This window comes from Ptychodera flava (assembly GCF_041260155.1).
Source record: "Ptychodera flava strain L36383 chromosome 23 unlocalized genomic scaffold, AS_Pfla_20210202 Scaffold_24__1_contigs__length_23054250_pilon, whole genome shotgun sequence".
In the NCBI taxonomy this organism is placed as follows: domain Eukaryota; kingdom Metazoa; phylum Hemichordata; class Enteropneusta; family Ptychoderidae; genus Ptychodera; species Ptychodera flava.
Window position 1 is genome coordinate 8,876,270 of NW_027248278.1, and position 20,855 is coordinate 8,897,124.

At 37.8% G+C, this 20,855-nt stretch overlaps 1 protein-coding gene and 1 long non-coding RNA gene across 4 annotated transcripts in view; both read right to left on the bottom strand.

Annotated features, from left to right (window-relative positions):
* Positions 1–20,855, bottom strand: part of LOC139124619 (uncharacterized) — a 64,527-nt gene that overhangs the window by 22,923 nt on the left and 20,749 nt on the right. The window lies entirely within an intron of this gene.
* LOC139124618 (uncharacterized) lies at positions 1,417–17,507 on the bottom strand. 2 transcript variants are annotated; one of them, XM_070690750.1, is made up of 12 exons: positions 17,430–17,507; positions 16,831–16,897; positions 15,519–15,680; positions 14,750–14,829; positions 14,017–14,199; positions 12,223–13,439; positions 9,667–9,823; positions 5,726–5,866; positions 5,210–5,392; positions 3,998–4,207; positions 2,522–2,586; positions 1,417–2,315 (listed from the first exon to the last, which is right to left on the bottom strand). In XM_070690750.1, the coding sequence occupies exons 1-6, from the start codon at positions 17,475–17,477 to the stop codon at positions 13,389–13,391; spliced, it is 591 nt and encodes a 196-aa protein (XP_070546851.1). In that variant the 5' UTR covers positions 17,478–17,507; the 3' UTR covers positions 1,417–2,315; positions 2,522–2,586; positions 3,998–4,207; positions 5,210–5,392; positions 5,726–5,866; positions 9,667–9,823; positions 12,223–13,388. The 2 variants fall into 2 exon arrangements, with proteins under 2 accessions (XP_070546851.1, XP_070546850.1); XM_070690749.1 differs by lacking the exon at positions 17,430–17,507.

Consider the following 20,855-nt stretch of genomic DNA (forward strand, 5'->3'; position numbering starts at 1 on the left):
TGAAATGTTCTCATTAAATATGCAAATTATGAATTGGCTGAAAGAAATGTTAAATGACTTTCAATAATGTCATATCATAGTATCTTTAATATACAAAGCAGTTCGTCAACTTTGGTCTAGTCAAGACAGATAAATATCCTTAGGAAAATTCATTAAATTTGCAAATACGTATCGGCTAAAGTAAAAATGCTTAATGACTTTTAATGCTGTATCATAGTATCTTTAATGTACATAGCAAGTTTTGTCAATTGGTCTAGTCAATACAAATAAATATCCCTAATTAGGAAAGTTCATTATATATGCAAATTAGGAATTGGCTGAAGTAAACGATGACTTTTAATAATGTTGTTTTATAGTATCTTCAATATATGTTGCAAGATTCATCAACTTCGGTCGAATCAATTCAGATATATATCCCTAATTAGTGAAGTTCATTAAATATGTAAATAAGTATTTGGCTGAAGTAAAACTGCTTAATGACTTTTCAACAATGTTATATCATAGTATTTTCAATGTACATAGCAAGTTTCATCAACTCTGGTAAAGCCCATTCAGATTCATATATCTAATTAGTAAAGTTTACTAAATATGCAAATAAGTATTTGGCTGAAGTAAAAATGCTTAATGAATTTCAACAATGTTATATCATAGTATCTAAAATGTACGTAGCAAATTTCATCAATTTTGGTCTAGTCAATTCAAATAAATATCCCTAATTCCAAAAGTTCATTAAATATGCAAATTAAGAGTTTGATGAAGTAAGAATGCTTAATGACTTTCAATAATGTTAAATCATAGTATCTTCAATATACATACCAAGTTTTGTCAATTTTGATTAAGTAAAATCAGATATATATCCCTAATTATGAATGTTCATTAAATATGCAAATCATCCATTATCTTTTATGTCACCCCTTAATATCTTTCACAGCTGATATATCTTGGTGTGATCAATATTTGTGGCAAATCCAATCAAATTGTGTGCAATTGTTGTCAATATATATCCGTTTTTCTAAAATCATTAATTATGCAAATGAGCAAAAAGTAAGCAAGCCACACCCACCAAAAAACTAATCAGTTCTTGCCGTTTGCAAACTGAATCTATTTACCAGATTTGATTCTGATCTGATGAGCTGTTTTGAGATGTTGAGCTCACAGACAGACAGACACACAGACAGACCGACAGATAGACAGACAGACAGACAGACAGACACACACACAAAACACAGACAGACATCGTTGCGACATATGCTCACGTGTGTCAACACATGAGCAAATAAAACGTAGCACTATAAAACATCGCTGAGTCAATAAACATGACACGCAAAGAAGTCAGTACACAAGACACTAGATAAATGAACACACATATGTAAAGGTGCGACACAATACATGGATAGCTTCGTGATATACTCGTAATTAATGCCATGCCATAATATTTATTGATAATAACTACTGTTTTCAAGTTTCTAGAAACTAAGTATACTAGTTGGTTAATAAATCATTTCATAGATGTGTGCATTTTGAACATAGCATTGCATCCATCCACCTCTAGTTCCGACGGTAAAGTTTAACTGATGTCATTCCAAGAAATATCTCGTATATCAGCCTCAGGAAAGATGTTACTTCGGACGTACCAGCAGATGAAATGGTTAAACAATACATTAAGGATGTTTCACCCAACATCGGTGTGTCAACTGAAAATACGTCACAACAGAAGAGTGTGATATAGAATGTGGCCAACCACTTACATTACACAACAATCTTCCAAACTTATCGACGTATCTTAATGTTTTAGCATTTGTTTGCTAAAACAATTGTTCTAAACTGCCTAACAAAATTGGAGAACTTTCTGGCCCTCTTACTCCACTTATCATGGTGTAATCTTCCGCCTACTTGCACTTTTCTATAAAACAAAACTTCAAATTGCAGACGCAAATCAACTTGAAGACACTGGCTTGAATTATTATATTTGCAAAATGTCACACATAAACTTACATCAAAATCGTCAAAACTATGGAATAGAGTACATTATCCTCATCAAGTGAAGCACAACTGTTTGAAATTTATAATATTTGGATAATTAAAATCCTTAAGAATTTACTTCTAACAATCGAAAAAAGATTTTTAGTTTTTCTACCATAGCATAATACAAGAATAATAGGTTGTTTTTGAAATAATTCGGATAGACCATGTACAAGGATGCCCTTTTCCACTGAACTAAATAATTCACAGAACTATTATTAAAATAAACGTGTCGTGATAACTTTCATATTGTCTTTGATCGTGGCCATGTCATGTCGCGGATTGACAGAAATCTGCAATTGGAGAAAGAAAGAACGACTTAATGTCTTGTGTAGGCTTTTTGATTGCAATTTTTCAGTATTTTGTCTGGCTTTTATCCAACCCGAATCATATGTCATACTTTTATCGATAAATCCATATCATTCATTATGCAAACCAGCGATTCTCTGTAATACATTGTGTAAGAAAACTTAAAAGCAAATTTATACATGTTACTTACTCGCTGTCTTACGAAGATTGGCATTACTTCTGGAGTTTGTTATCAATAACCCGCATCATCCGATGCTGCAAATTAAATACAACTGAAGATTAATCAATTACATTCATTCAACATAGAAAGCATGCACTGTGTGTATTGCAGAATCTATGCCTCGAACATGAAGATTGATGTCTGAAATCTTTTTAACAGTCAGTGAACCTTTGCCACTGATGTCATGCCCACTTCCTGATGTTCTTCAAAATAAGAGAAATGATAAGCAGAAAGTGTATACAACTAAGATGGTTCTATTCGTCGGATTATTTGACATCCATTTTTGTTTTACATAAAATATTTAATGTTTTGCAGAAAGAGGAAAGGATACACTATTTAATGCTTTCCCAGGATGGCAAATCTTATCAAAAAAGGATAGGAGGTTGGTGATATTTATCACTTGAACATTTTGTTCACACATTATTTTGACTGAAGAACTAACTCATACCTAAGGTCTTCCCCTCACAGGCATAATTAAGTATGCTTTAGTGCAAACACGATTGGAACTAATTTGAGGTAATTGGACGCTGAAGTAATGTCGGTTGCATCTGCAAATGCAAGCTCATCTGCTTTCCTTTTTAAATATATAAACTTGTTTTTATGAGTGATTTGTAATATCGGGACACTCAAATAGGGCACTTAACACTGAGAATTTTAAAAAATATGAAGATCCAATTATCCCAAATTAGTTCCAATCGTGTTTGCAAGCAAACGTCATTAACTCCATGTACGTATACGGTAGAATGCGCCTCGGGTACAGATATTCAGACTCTCAAATTTCTACAAGTCTCTATTGATCTACCACTTATGGGGACTCATTTTACAGCTCTTGGAGTAGTAAAATTTTAACTGTTTTTAGTTTTTCGAAAATAAAAAGATTTTTTTTTTCACTTTTATCCATGGAGTTAACACAAGAATGGTGGCCATTTGAATTTCTGATATCGGTAAATTTTAGGTTATTTGTTTCCCTTTTAACAAAACTTAGCACGGTGACCCCTGTTTTATGCATGATTCGGTGAGAGGAAGGTTGGAAGTTTCATTAAGGGTAAGGTAAGGTCTTTCACTTTCGAGGCGCATTCTACCTTTCAGCTATGAACTATCCCAACGGATTAGGTGTCTTTATCAGTGAAGGGAAGACAGGATTTACCTATACATAACGACATTCAATGACATCTGATTAAAATGCCTTATTTCGCTACATAATGTAGAAATGAATGAATGAATTGTTCTTCGAATCTCTACGTCATTGCATTGAAACTGAACGCGCGAACATTTCTGAGGCCGTGAACGCACGGTGGTTCAATGTTCTAAATCATACCATTCAATGTTCTAAATGTATACTGGTGCGTGAAGTGAGCAAACAAAATGACCATATTGAAGACATTGTTATCAGGGATTGTTTTCATGCGATTGTGAAAGAAAATAAATAATGTGTATATTTCTCACCGGCTGCCATGACGACTACCTCACAGAGTGAAACAGAATTACCATGGTCGGACTGGATGCTGACATAACGACCTATGATAGGTGCAATACAATCGACCGTTGTGGAGTCCTTCTGAAGTTTTCTTGGAGTCAATATTTCACCACATTGATATTGCATCTCAACATTTTCCTTCGAGCCGACTCTCACGACAGCGTTTACGAGGCCAAGATCTGTCACAGATAGAAAAATAGAAATAGAAAATAGAAAATTCTACCATATTACATGATTAGGGTAATTTCAGCTTCGTTAAAAGTTGCCTACAATACATCCAATTACCATAAATAATATGTATGTATCACAATTCTTCTATTGTTTAGAGAGTACTGATATGAATCCATATTTTAACATGTTAAAATATGAATCATATTTTTACATTAACTGGAACTACTTACGGCGAGGTGTTCGCGTACATGTAAAAAAAAAAAAAAAAAAAAACCCCCAAAAAACAAAAACAATAAAAAAAAAAACCAATGCTGTTGGACGAACAGAAGTTATAGCACTTGGAAACGTCATTTATAATTATGGTCAAAATTGTATTTATTTGCTTTTATTTGCTTTCAGTTTTTGGGCATTGTTCTTACCTACAAGCACAATTTTACCAAAATCAAACGAAAAAGGACGAATTGAATATTAGTATGAATTGGAACCAATACCTTCCATCGTTCAAGTTCCTGTACCGTGTTTTCATGTCGTCTACGCAACTGAACAGTACGTTCGTAGTAAACAACATGCAACTTGACAGAACCGCCAAAGGACAGAAGATGATGTAACGATTCCTGTAGTTGCACTGACTGGTAGGTCTAGTTTATAGACATTGCATTCGAAGATGTTGTAGAGCTGCTTGGTCTGTATTCTGCACAGCTACACTTCAAGCTGACCGATCAATGTTTGAAATCTGGCGCGAGTTCCTTTAATTTGACCCGAATTTTCGCGGGCCTCATAGCTTTCGTCACGGGCTAACTTTATTCTTCACAACACAGAAAAAACACTCATTTTACACAACTAAAGTCTATGGCAACATTTATCGTCCTACTGAACATCAACTCGTCAAAATATGGAGACGTCACTCGAATACAAGGCTATATTGACCAAACTTCTTTAATAACCCCTAAATATTATCTATGTTCACGAAGCTTATATAGGGAGTAAATGCTAAGAATTAATTGGCTTACCGTCGCTCCGTAAAATAACTTTGTATACTTCATAGGTGTCGCCAAGGTCAACTTTCCACCAGGTCTTTCCTTCACTATCCAAGGTGGCACACGTTTGTGGGTCATCATCATTACCATATTCAGCGTCACTACCAGCACTGACGGAAGCTGCTCCATCCAAGGCAACGTTTTTTAGCTCCCGTCCTATAAAAATATTTGTTTTTCTCAGACAACGTATTTGTATTGCTACTGCATGAATCAGTCATCTCAAAACAGCTGGGACATTTGACACTGTGGTGATAAAGCACCATCATTCTGCACCCCGCAGGTCGTGATGTGCCGATCTTGGCAACATTTAATCTACAGCAGCTATTTATCGCAAGTAGCATTCCCGTCGACCAAAAATTGTGTGTGTGTATTTGAGCAATATTTTCAGTTTTATAAAGTACGTTGAATAAAAGACAGAAAAATCAAACAGAGAACAGAACAAAGGACAAAGTGATAGAAACGTAACAGAATAGTTACAGTGACTCTCACCCTGTTCCAAGAATAGGCCATAGAAGTTTATAGCATCCCTTGGTTGTTGGTCGCATACGTGTTCACCTGGCTCGCTGGTCAAATATAGGATCATACCTAAATCCACGTGCCTTTCAACATGACAGTGTAAGACCCACCAACCTAATAGAGTAATGACAAATGTGATATTTATTTTGGAATTGGCATGCGTTCAAAAAGTAATGATTTTTTTGTGGGGGCAGGGGTGTTCAACCACACTCAATATCATGATTTAATTCACAGAAATCTATCCTTTCTTAAGGAAGGCCGTCTATCTGCATGATAACTTAGCCCACCAAAAGTCCAGTTTCAAAATTTGATCAAGGAGAGACAGAAACGGAAAGCGGATTTCAATAAGGGCATAGCATAAATCACTCTTCCTTTACTACTACTGGACCATCATTTAACTGATGCAACCCTCAAGGTTTTTTTTTATGTAGTATGCGACTCGGAAATGAAAGACTTACACTTTTCCTCCAACTTCCGTCAAGCAATCCTTCAAGTATCCCCTTTCAAAATTTGGAATAAAAATTTGGAGTCACCGTGCAAATTTTTGGTACTAGAGAAACAAATTATATTAAGATTTACGGATATCTGAAATTCAAAACAACCGCCTTCCCTGTGTTAACTGTTCGGAGAAAAGTAAAATGGTCGATTTAAAACAAAACAAAACAAAACAAAGCAAAGACAGTAAAGTTTCTTTAAACAAGGGTTTCAAAATGAGCTCCTCCAAAACAAGTGGTAGACCAGAAAAAAATGGAAAAGTCTGAGCGTCCTAATATCTATCCCCGAGGCGCATTCTACCTTAAGTCGGGAGGGTGTAAGGTCTAGATTTGTCCATGCTCAGAATAAGTCAAAAGAAGTGACAAAAAGACGCCTATTCCTTGCTTTTGCTGTACACTGTAACCCTTCTTCCCATACTGCCCTTTCAAAGTTGCTGAAAATATGCATCAGTAAATACGAGATGTCGATCTTCAGTTATTCTATTGAAATCACGCAGTGGTATCGAAGTAAGAAGGGAAGTTTTCAGATCATACAGAATGGCTCGCAAGGAAAGTGGATTTCCTATTGATGTACCCTGACATGGAAAAAATCTGATTTCGCAGACCATAGTAGGTAACGTAGCTATATATATGCCTAGAATTTAACCTTTGAATTTGACTGTAATGACCGACAGTAAAAAAGAAGCTCTAGCCATAATTTGGTCGATTAAGCATTTCCGACCATACTTATATGGTAGACGCTTCACTGTTATTACTGACCACAACCCACTGAAATGGTTAATGACTATTAAGGAGCCTACAGGACGACTCGCCCGCTGGTCATTGACCTTGCAAGAATATGACTTTGAAATTCAACACCGCCCAGGGACAAAACATGGAAATGCAGATGGACTTTCCAGACGACCGCAAGACGATGATGAAGACAAAAGTGCACGTGACTTCATCATCGCAGCGACAGACAGCCCTGGACTTCAATTAGACCGAGTTAGAGACTTGCAACGACGTGATTTGACTTTGCAACCGCTTATATCGTACTTGATCGATGATGAACTTCCCACCGATACAAAGACAGCTAGGAAAGTTGTTTTATATGCTGACCAGTATGTTATCGACGATGGTGTACTGTATCATCTGTGGATGCCCGCCCCAGGGAGACGGCGAAGAGACGTGCGTAAACAGCTTGTCATTCCTCGCGCCCTGCAGGACGAAGTGATGACGTCATGCCATGACGAGGTCACCTCAGGTCATCTAGGGTTCCACAAGACGTACAGTAAGATACAAGAACGATTCTATTGGTTGGGAATGTTTAAAGACATTGAACACTGGTGTAAATCGTGTGTTGACTGCTCTACGAAAAAGACTCCAAAGAATTTACCAGTTGCACCGTTACAGCCTATACCTGTTGATCGCCCCTTTGATCGTGTAGCTGTTGACGTATTAGGACCACTTCCAACTACTGAACGAGGTAATCGCTTTATTATTGTGTTTTCGGATTATCTTACACGTTGGCCTGAAGCCTTTGCTGTTGAAAAGACAACTGCGGATGTTGTTGCCCGACTGTTAGTTGATGAGATTATTGCCCGACATTCTGCGCCTCGGACATTGTTGTCTGATCGTGGTAGAAACTTCCTGTCGACATTGGTGCAAAAGACTTGTGAATTAATGAGTACGAGAAAGGTAAACACATCGGCTTATCACCCGGAATGTGACGGATTAGTTGAAAAGTTTAATGGAAAATTATTAACAATATTAAGTATGTACGTCAATCATAATCAGACTGACTGGGATCTATATTTGCCAATGGCATTGTTTTCGTACCAGACATGTAAGCAGGAATCGACAAGAGAGTCGCCTTTCTTTACTTTGTACGGAAGAGAACATAGATTACCAATTGATGTTACCCTCACTAAGCCGACAACAACCTTCACTGACCCTAAGGACTATGGTGAGACGGTGGTTCAACGATTTTGTGAAATTCAGCCACTTGTCCACGATAATATTCAGTTAGCGCAGCAAAAGCAGAAGATGCAGTATGACAAGCGCACTAAGGACATTAACTATGACATTGGAGATAAAATATGGTTGTATACACCTGTTAGGAAACGAGGATTATCACCGAAGTTACTTCACCCATGGCATGGTCCTTATCGTGTTGTGGAAAAAGTAACACCTGTGAACTATCGCCTCGCCACGTGTGATCCGCGACGTGACGCAAGCAACAAGTTGTGCATGTGAATCGAATGAAACCATATACGGACCCTAACAATAGACCACATGAATTGCCGGACACTGACAATGGAAATACCGATACTGACTCTGTAAGTGACCCTACGGAAATAATGACACTGTAACAGACTCTAATGACATTATTGACCGCGATAATGTTAATGAGAATCCCATACTTGATACTACCAGAAGTAATGGCGATGACAACGAAACTGATGATGTGTATCAGGCCTTGAGAATTGTCGATCACCGAACTGTAACTAATACGGACGGTCGTCATGAAACCGCTATCGTGTCAGATGGAAGGGTTACCGCCCTAAAGATGACACGTGGGAACCGCCTGATAATATACTGGACAAAGGACTGATTACTGATTATGAATCTCGGACATAACAAACTCTAGACTAGTGAACTTAGAACTTTGCATCATTTTCCATAAGAACTTTTATTATGATATATGATTTTATTTCATTTGATTTTTAGATCGAGCGAGGACGCTTTTCTATCTTGGTTGGGAGGTGTAACGTAGCCTATATATATGCTTAGAATTTAACCTTTGAATTTGACTGTAATGACCGACAGTAACCCTGCACGTTATCTCCCATGTTCGTTTTCGTGACCTTTTATTGTTTCAACTCCTGAAGTTATCATCAATGCCTGGACGACCTTTACCCTTGTTTGACATTGTACTTAACCAACAGCGATTTGACTTTGCCGATTGTTCGTAGTTAATTATAGACGCATGACTTTGCAGATCCTGAGACCCGATTGTTTTTAGTTAATTATAGACCCATGACTTTGCAGTTTCTGAAAGCCAATATAAACTGTGCATTTTGACTTGTTAGACGCACTTTACCGACGACGCCCCGAGACGACGTTCAACCGTGACCCTGACGACTAGTGTAGGTCATAGAAGTTTACCGTGTAACTAGAGTTACTCAGCTGAATAAAGTACTACGACTTAGAGTATTCCTGTGTACCGTTGCCGTCTCTTATACTCTTCCCGACCAGTGTACGCACCGATAATAGCCACATCATAACAACGCTACGTGACAGTAGGTAAGAATTATTTAGGAAAAAATTTAACGGTCTTTTTAAAAAAGTTATAAGTTGTATAATTTTGTATGATTTCAGGATCCATTGAAGATGGGCTACAAATGTCTATAGTCAGATCCAACAGTAACAGTAACTTACCCGGATTATCATTCTTGAGTCGGACAATGACATATCCTCCTTGAGGGACAACAATAGTATCTTTTCTCGGTGGGTTAATAGGTTCATTGGAATGGAATCAGGATCATCGTTCCAGGTAGCATTTTGCCATCGAGGCTTATTACACGGCACTGAAACACTAGTTAAGGTTTAGAATCGGGTGTGATTATGTTTTAGTAATATAACTGCAGGGTTATGGTTGTTAAAATTACAGCAGCAAACAATATTAGCCTGAAGGGAACATGTGACATGATATACTGTGCGAAAAAACATTATAAAGCATTATGTTTCCCGTCTTTTTGATATATTTTTCCCGCTCTACATTCTCATCACGTCTCGCTTATTATAAGGTAGCTACATATAAAACAGACACTATCAAATTTTTATTTTTTTTCTGAGTTGGAGAAGTCCCAAACACCCATAAAGTATAAATTTTCTGAAAGTCCTGATATTGGGAAACCTGACCGGGCACAGTACACAGTCATTATTTGGATAATAGTCACGTGACAAGTGTTTTGCCGAGCCTTCACAAAAATCTGCTTTCCCTCCCTTTAATGAACTCTCTGCAGGATTTCCGGTTGAAATTTATTTATTGACAAGCCTTGGTAATATCCTTCAAACGCGTGCCTGCGACTTTTTCTCCGAGCCTACGTTTTAAATGAAGTAACAATTACAATTCCTTGAAAAGCACCTATAAGTCTAAACCTTCGACAGTGCATAACCATAAAACAAAAACAAAAACAAAGCAAAGCAAAACAACAAAGGCATAATAACGAAAATCCTCGACACAGAGTTGAAGTATATTACCAAGGCCTGTCAATAAACAAATTTCCAACGGAAATCTTGCAGCTTGTTCGCTTAAGGGAGAGAAAATCGATTTCTGAAGGCTGAGCAAAAGGCTTGTCACGTGACTAGTATGCAAATGATGACTGTGTACTGTATCCGGTCGGATTTTACAATTTTAGGGCTTTTAGAAAAAATAGTCTTTATTAGAGTTTCAGAGTTCTTCAAGTTAGAAAAAGATAAAAATAAGAAAATGTCTACTTTGTATGTACCTACGCTACGCATATGTCAAGAGTGACGTTCATAAATAGTGATAGCAAATATCAAATTCATGCAAAATATATAGCGAAGAGCCTAAAGATATACACAAAGCTGTTGCAATGTGACATAAAGCTAGAAAAATAATCGATATCATTCAGGGTTAATGTGTACTTTGCCATATCCGAGAAACAAATAGAAAACGACGATAACAAAAGGGTATTCTTGAACTGGTGCCAAAACCCGTTACCTAGAATGGACACTAGTTACCTACTGGCATGCTAAATCTGTCAAGATAGGCCCACACTGACAAAGCTGCACCTCATTTGCATAGTCAGATATCTCGAGTGATATATTGAACGACTAATTTTATTTTATTTCTGTTTTAAAGAACAAAAGCCCAATAGCTGCGAATTTTATGCATTATTTTCATTTTCAAACCAAAGTTGGTTCGTGTAGATGTGCTAACTGAAGGACATGTATAGAAGGTCACAGTGCTTGCTGATTTGGCCGATGCCTATGCGTTTTAACAGGTTAAATAATAAAAGGGTGCCGTACTCATAAAAATGGCGCCCTCACGGAAAAGTATAAAAATGCAGTATTTCCTGCACATACTCATCATAATCATAAAGGAAACAAGCATGATGCCATTTACGTGAATCCAAAACACACGATAGCCAACATTTTGTTATTGTAATCTTTATATTCCCTGTCACATGATTAGTTTTTGAAGATGGCGGAAAATCTAAAAATGATGTTAAAACGTTTTACTTTACATGATACTTTCGACACTTATGACAGAGTTATTCACTTTCTTAGCCTTTAATGGAGACTCAGATCACCAACATGAAAGAAGAAATACTTGTCATCGTGGGCAATTGTATTGTAAGGATTGCTGAGAAATTGATGGTGGGGGATGGAGACAGAGTCAGTATTTGAGATAGTATGCGCCTCAAAAGTGAAGACGTAAAACTTAGCTCAAACTTTTCCCGATGAAACTTTCAAACCATTTTCTTACAAAATCAACAATAAAAATCAGGGTTTCCATGCAAAGTTTGGAACTTGCGAAACAAATCATCTAACATTTTGCGAGACTTGAAATTCAAAATGGCCGCTACTCCCGTGTAACTCTTTCGGAAAACTAAGACCGTGAAAGTTTTTCCTATTCCAAGCTTACAAGTGGAAGATCAGAAAAGAATTGTACAGTTAGACATTCGAGAGTCGGACTATCTCTCCCCGAGGCGCGTTCTACCATAAGCATGGTGAGCTGTTCGACAAGGTAGTGAGAGGTACTCGCTGCAGGTTGATACCTTCATGGTGATATCATAGACCTTCGAGAAACACATTTTTCTCGAGGGTCTACGGTAATGTGAGAGAAAAACATTAAAGTATAAACAGAATGAATGCAATGAAGGTACACTCTGCAAAGTCATAATCAGTGCAATATGACCTGATCATCATTAAGGGCTCTTTTGAAACGATTATATATTGACTTACTTGTCCTGAGAGCAGCATTCATATTCATCGTCTGGGCACGGACAGCACAAATCATTGTTGGTTAGCGAACCGTCTGTATAGTTTTCTGGAAACCCTATCTTTGTTACGAAGACACTCTGTCCGTGAATGTGGATTGGATGATAAGAACCGTGAACAGAGCCCCCTGATCCGACATCTGTGAAGACAAACTGGTAACTCTTCTCATAAAGCGTGACTTTGTGTGTGCAATTGCAAACATCGTGGTAATCAGACTCATCGCATTCTGGTTCGCATTCAGTGGATGTAGAATTTTGATAGAAAGGTGGCGCTGTCGGGTAAACGAACGACTTGCCGTTAATCGCAGCCTTTCCATGATGGTGGACGTCCCAGCCAGCGAAAATGAAATTCATGAAAACTTGTGCCTCCTCTGTTACATGCTTTGGTACCTCAACCGAGGCCTGATCGCTTGCAGACAGTTTCATCTCGGCAATGGATGTGCATGATTTGTAAGACGGATGGACATATCGACCAAAAGGACAATTCAGTGTCCGGCATGAATTGTTCTCTTCGCATTGACGTTCTCTGCCCAGTGGCAGAGTATCAGTGAGGAAGTCGCCGCTGATGTTGTTGTAGCGCAACGCAGAAGCATTATTTTCCTTAAAAGAGCCACTAAACGCTAATTCATCGGCACGTATCAGGTACTCGGTGACTTCAGGATCGCATTTGGTCTGCAATACAAAGTCATATCTTTCACCAGGAGATAAGATGATGTAATCGAAGTCTTCAGGTTCGACATCAAAACCATCTGAAGCAATCACCTTTAACATATGATCATCAATTGAGATACGGTATGTGTGGTCGCTCATTCCTCCAATGACACGGAAACGATACTTGACATTTTCTCTGACGTCATATCCATAGTACGGGGTGCGTGTTTGCGGATTGGTTTGATTGCAACGTCCACGACCATTAATGAGAACACACGTAGGGGGACTTTGGCTGAAAGACACGCGTAGATTTCTAGTAGCGTCTATGGGGAAACGTGACCTCTTCATACATCCAGTCTGCTATCATCATAATGAATTGATCGTGTTCAGGCAGAAGTCGCTCACTAAGGATATCATTCAAACTGAAGTCGTAGTGTTTTCGGTTTGGCTCGTCTTCCTCATAAACAATCAGTGGACCAATCATACCGTCTGATATTTGGCTGGACCCATGAGAATGGTACCAAAATGTACCTGATTACATAAAAAATAGAATTGCGTTGAGTTTTTTAGGCGTGAAGAGATTGTTTCATCACATCACAACACCGTTGACACTATCGGAACTAATTGGGGATAATTGGATAGAAGACAAATGACGGTTTAATCTTCAAACATGAGCTCATCTGCTTTTTCTCTTTAAGCAATGTCCAAAACTTTTGAGACTTTTGAAAAATATAAAGATTCAATCGCCCAAATTGGTTCTAGTCGTGTTAATTAAACATTGTTGATGTAAAACCTGGAGTCTAAAAACATGTTTGTTCTTTCTCCACGACTGAATTACTTTAAATCAAAGCGGAGGTAAGGCTTTAATCGAAGACTTCTTTGCTTGTTGAGTAAATATCGTGCTTTGAAGTAGAATCAACCACAACAAATATTGCGTATATTATCTGATCCAGTCCTGTAATGAGTTTCTAAACTCTGTAGATAAATACAGAAAAGGCATAAATAGATACGAAAATGACAGAACGATGACATATCTATTTCCGAAGACTATACAAACAGTGTCAGAAAGCTTCACTCAGGAAAATATTGGGAAATAAACACAACGTACCAGCCGGAATTGCGTGAAACGTGTAGACATAGTTGCTGCCCGGTGGAGTGGGATACTGGGTAATGTATGGTACGCCATCCGAACAAGGGGTTCCTTTCTGATACAGACCATGCCAAGCATTGTGGTATTGGTCTTCATCATGTTGTTATGGAATGTTAAATTGACAATCGTACCATACTTCACCTTAACAGCAACAGAGGTTGTATGGGAAAGTATAAAAAACAGGCAAAAACATCACCTGAGTTACATTTAATTATATAAAGAGAGTTATCATTCATGTCATATTAGATTAAATTACTTTATTCGAGTTCAAATTAATTTCTCAGCCTTTGGTACAGATATTCGGACTCTCAAACTTTAACAAATTCTATTCTGATCTATTACTTGTGGGGGCTCACTTTAAAACACTTGGTGCAAGAAACATTTTCACGGTTTTATTTTGTCCAAAATATGATATTTTTAATTTATTTTTATCCATAGAGTTGATTTGGGGATGGCGGCCATTTCATTTTGAGATATATGTATATCTGTATATCTATTAGTTTCTCTATTACAAAAACAGAGAAACTAATTTTGAAAGAGGATTGTTGAAAGATTCCTTTACGAAGGTTTCAGCAAACATTTCACTTTCGAGGTGCATACTGTCTTAAAAAAATTAGTGTCCATCATAAATCTAACGTCGCAATCTTAACGCAAGCTCATGAAATGTTGATATATTATTTTAAATACTTACTCTGATTGGTGGTCCTGGTTCCGCTCCATTGACACTGATAACATAACGCTTTACTCCACCACATGACAGGGTGACGTTTTCTAGAACATTATTAAAAAGGTATACCAGGGAATCGTTGACAATGTGACCTGAAGCGAACATTTCAACCGTGACGGTTAAGCCTAATATCCTCTTGTTAAATCAGGATAAAGAGCTGCTCCAGTTTGCTTTTTACTGAAAATCTTCATAGTCTCTCATGGAACCCATGCTGTATTCTGTTTGTTTTTTTATTAAAATGTCTATTTCCTTGCCTTAACTTATGAGAAACGTATAGTGCATTGTCGATTAAAAGGTGTATAAAATTGAAAATTTTCGTTTGAAACAGATTTAAAGACGCTGTGCACATAGAGTCCATTGACTATAATATTTTTTTGTCCCGCCAACGCCATACAGTATCAAAGTTTTCAAATGTGCGTTTATTCTGTATTTCTCGATAGACTTTTGTCACTCTTTGACAATCACTGGCAACACAATAACAAGGCATACATTTTTATCTATTTTCAATTATGTTACGAAATTATCAACATTCCTTAGAACACGGTATAACACCGAATGCCCGGCAAATATGCACGTGATTGCAACCAATTTTTCAATAAATCAAATGAATGACGATGAAATATGCGATGGTGCCAGTGACTTGATGTAAGGGTTTATATCTGCTTTGCATGTGCGAGTTGTTTTCGTGTTCTTATTCAATAATTTTCAAATCTGGCTTGGATTATGTACTTACGAAATGGTATGGACCTATCGGTGCCAGCACAATTTGAATCGTCACTGTAACAGGCAACACATTCCACGGTGTTGTTATGCTGGTCTTCGCAATCGCTAGCGATTTCCTTGCCGTTGAACGTCATGCAGTGGTCATCTTTAACTTCCATGTGGTAAGTACATACTGAGAAATAAGCATGCGCAGAGGTGAGCTAACCTAACAAAACAATTACAATATTGCAGAATATTGAATGTTTTATACAATCTTGATGAAATATCAACTATGTAAATCGAAGTATTTAACTCCTAAAAACATGATATTAAAACGCAGTAATGTTTACACGTCCGGACAGTAAAAACATTAATAGATAGGCATATATCGCAATGAAATCATTGCGATTTGTGAATTCGTTTTCATGAAATCCTGTTCTCGCAAAATAACTTTATGCGATCGTACTGGTGTACATGACTTGATACACTGCTCTGTCATAAATTGCGGCGCCGACAAATATTTCGGATAACATCTAAATCTCAGAACTTTAGAGAAATGAAAAACTTTGTAAAAGATTGCTCTTGTGTACACCTACACCACGTTGGCAAATGCCAATAGAGATGTATAACAAATCCTAAAATACTGCAGTTTGTTGAAATTAAACAAACGAACGTTTCCCGAAAGACATGAAGATAAACATTGCAAATGAACGGTTATATTGAGCTTTCAATATATATGTATATCAATTAATTGCTACTCTCAATTTCATATCATTCATTTGTTTTTGAGTTTATACGTATCGACATGAAAATCACTAATTATATTTGGAATTCATAATGACCGTTATCGCTCTGTTAAACCTATTGAAAAAATTCAACTATCGATTTTCGAAAAACTAATTAAAGCCGGGGAAATTTTTGTTACTCAAAAAGCTTTAAAATGAGCTTCCGAAAGTGGTGAATCAGAAAAGAATTATAAAAGTTTGAGAGTCCAAATATCTGTCCTCAAGGAGCATCCTACACCACGTGCGTAAAAAACAGTCACATTTATATGTATTTTTATTTTGAAGCGAACATGCAAACGAGGGTTAGCGCGCCCTGTACAGATCGACTCTTGTGAGGAGAAGAAAATGAGCATTTTTTGTGAGTAAAGGTATGGTACATACAAATAACTGTAATTCTGCCATTTTGAAGATACATTGATTGTTTTGCCAGAAACATGCAAGCAACTTACAACAGGGTACTATGAACAGCAAGATTTTTTTGGTCATTCTTCAATCATGGTATAGAATACAATCACAGCAATGTCTCAAAATTATTTAAAAACACTGCATCAACTGTACCTGTACGATTATCTTTTAGTTTAGGGATATAGGTAGATTTACATTCTCCCCAGTCATTCAAATCAGCCTGTAAATAAAAGAAGTCGATATTCTTTTACGTGAACACGAAGATTGTTAACGAAATATGACAGTCTTAAGTAGGTTTGGTAAATAACCTAGGTCAGTCCAACTACAGCAATAGGCACTCTACGATGTTATATCAGAAGCCAGAGCTTGAAGTAAACGTCAATGGGTTTGATAGAAAGGCAAGACTCTGGTTTCAAGTGGCAGATAAAACCATTTATTCAATGTTTCGGTCCTTCAAAGGGACCTTCCCTTCCCTTTGAAGGACCGAAACGTTGAATAAATGGTTTTATCTGCCACTTGAAACCAGAGTACAGTCTTAAGTAGTCAAAACACGACGATATTTCCCTGTCAGGATAACAGTCATTTTCTACCCGGGGTTTACATAAAAAATACGACGATTACTCTAACTCTAATACAAAACGGTAGAGCATCTCTCATATCTTGTGTGACAAACGTTGTTTACACCATCAAAACAGAATTGCACGATCCCGAATTTCACTGGGAATTCGATTGCCTTACAAATGCGTAACTACCTGTGAAAAGGCAAGAAGGCCTAAAGTGGAGAGCAGGAATATGATCATAGTCCGCAGTCTTCTAGCCACACAGCTGTGTAACGTATCGCGTCCTCAGACACCTTTTATACATTTTTTGGAAATACATTTTTCGACACAGTTGTGTTGTGCGGGTTAGCATGACAATTTAACATTTAATACCTTTGAGTCTTTCGACCGCTTTGAAGTACTATGCAAAAGTACGGCAACTGCTGTGTAAACATTGTATGTGAAATATTGATACTTACAGAATTCACAAATTATGTAAACGTGAAAGGGTGAGAGCGGTGTTACCATTGTATCAATGAATACTTTTATGGAACTACTCTATTGTGTGAAACGGGTTGTTTTAACCAAATATACAGGCATACCTATATGTTTCCATCCATATGGAAGATTTATCAAAATTTAATATTTACAGTATGCTAAAGGGCCTGTATTTATAAATCGAGAAAACGACTACATTTTGTTCATTTATACTTTGCTAAAAGAATTGTTCACAGTCCTTATTTGTCATCATTCAAATGTTTTGTGATTTTGTTTTGTGATTTTCATTCGGTTTTAAACTGCTTTAATAGTAATTTAATATATTTTCTCCCGTTATTACTTTCAATAGTGTTTAAATCTAGAAAATCTACTGACAATTTTCGTTTTGCCGAAAATTTCGCCGGCTAGGCAGACAAAAGCTGGGCTAATCCTTAGCACATAGAACAACAATGCAACAATAATTTATGATTGAATCAAGCCTCATAGTACACTGTTAAGTAAATATTCTAGTTACGATAGAACACAATTCGCCATTTCTCTAACACTTTATGAACGCGTAGGCCTAACTGCGTTGAATGCTTTAACACTACATGTTCAAATGATGGTGCGAGTAAGAGGAAATTTAACAGGAAATGGCGGCCACTTTTGTGGTCTCTACGGAGTAAAAGTACGCACGATGTAAAATCTTGTGATAAAGGAAGCCTTTCTCAAAGTCGATTGACTAGGCCGCCACACCGTTCGAACATTGAATTTACACCTCCAAAGATTTGCCCTGTTTTTAGCTTGCATATGGATGATGTACCTTATACTCGACCTACATCTGTTATGAAAAGCACATATTTTGCCAACTACATAAAAGAGAATATCCAATTTTCCTGCGCAACTGTCATTCTAGAAATATACCACTTTAGACCACGGTTTACTGCTGGTTAAGTATTCGGTAGGCAGGTAATAAATAGCAATCTTTTCAGTTGTTAACAAATTTATTCAGGAATTATGCCTATGATGTGAGATTTCTTCAGTCTCGAAATCACAAAATTTAGGCAAAATTTCAGCCATCCAATAAGTCGTAAGTTTCCAGGTCTCTGCACATTCTTATTATATCCTCATGCCGGTCGACATATTCGATAGACTATGTGAATATTGTTAAAAATTGGCCACACGGCGAGAGATTAAAACAAATACAATAAAATACTGACCGACCAGCGCGAAATAAAACACTTGCAAATCTCAGAGAAGAAAAACGCAGACTTTTCGGGTGCAACCCTTCGTTAGTACTAAAACTCGCTAGGAAAACATGGAAACACAAAAGATATTAAAACAGCAAATCAAGCAAGAGATCCGGTCAAAGCATTAAAATATGTATCATTCCGCTTGTGCCAGTGTTCCAAGTTTAGAAATTGTGGCCTGTTCGAGTTTATGGCGGGTGGAGTCGGTGGTGGAAATGGTCAATCAATCAATCAATCAATCAATCAAAAGCATTTATATAGCGCCAAAATCCATTACGAGGTAATGTTCTAAGGCGCTGAACAAGAACACAAAAAAATGATAGCAGACACTGCCATGTCAGACCGACCGCGGTGGGGTGGTGTACAGAAATGTTTCGCCATCGGGTATGCGAGCTTGTTGTCGGTCACGGTGCGAAGGTGTTCGGCAAGGCGATCGCCTAGGCAACGCTTTTTTCGCCAATATATAACATGATGCAGCGTCTGCATTTGAAATGATATTAGCCGACGTGCATGTGAACACGCCGGAACATTGATTCTACCACATGGCCCTGAATGAAATTGGCGTTAAAAGTATGCGGGCAAGTATTACACACTCGACGGCCACAGGATGATGTTCCAGTTGCGCAGTTGCGATTAGGTAAAGTTGAACATACGAGACGATCTCGGATGTTAGAGTCACGTCGAAAGTCCATGATGCGGGTGCGGTTAAAAATATTCTGTGTGTTGAGGTAGTGACTCGGGTTCCTTTGTAAATTTTAGCGATTTTGTGATTATTTCATATTCTGAACCCCTGAAATATGATCTTTTTATTAGAGAAAACTGTGAGGTAACATTGTACTGGAAAATGTCTTAAATTGTGAAAACACGGCCTTCTAACCACTGCGCGAGTTATTATTTTCTTTTTGTTTTAACGGTCCGGATTACTGTCAGCGTTATCGTTATACCTTGAGGAGATTATGTAAATTTTTACGCACCATGTTGCGCATGCGCGCACGTCTTCATAAGAGACGCTATCCAACATGGCTGATGACTGCCGGCAGTATAAGCAGTGTAGAAAACGCAAACGGGGGCCGAAGAAGCAAAATGGAAAGCTGATGGACGCGATGTTGTGTGTTGGCCGCTACAGCAAACACACAGCATCGTACACAGGGCTAGCGAGAGAGTTGCCGACATCGACGGTTATTTACGAAAAGTGAATAAAAGACTGGCATTTTTGGAAGCGATCGAGTAGCTGAGGTAGGCCATAGACTCTCGAGTTTTTCTCGAGAGTCTATGGGTAGGCAGGGGCCCAAGAACGCTGAATTTCGACAGTAATTTGGCTTTTTACGTCAAGTCCCAAAATGGATTTGAAGTCACCGACCCTACGTACGGGTCTTTGCAGGGTTGTGGTGAGCGAGGCGATTAGCTGTAGCGGAACACATAGCATCGTACGCCGGGCTATAGATTACACTGCCGTCCAAACAGAATCTATTTGATCTTCACTGGAAAATATGGTTCTATAACAGCAGCCCATATCTTGGACAGTCTTGGACTTAGTTTGTCCATGGATGTAGGAAGCATGGTTTGTCCAATTTGTCAATCCGACACTGTTATGTCGGTCTAGAGCACAGCAACGTACGCGAAACGTCGCTTCACGATCGTTGCCTGTCAATTTCTATCTGTGGTCAAAGAGTGTCGCTGGGTGTCGCGATATGTCGCCGTTTCAATTTTACAATGAGTGAATCTGTCGAGTATCACCTCAGTCGTTTATTTTAAGTCATGAAGAATCGCTTTTACGTGTAACTGAAGTTGATTTTGGTTTCATACCCGAGGCCATAATAGTACATGTCACAGTGGAAAGCGAAATAGCGCACGAAAACCCGGTCATTTTTTATGGTGAGCAAAAGGACTGCAGCAGATCACATGTGAAAAC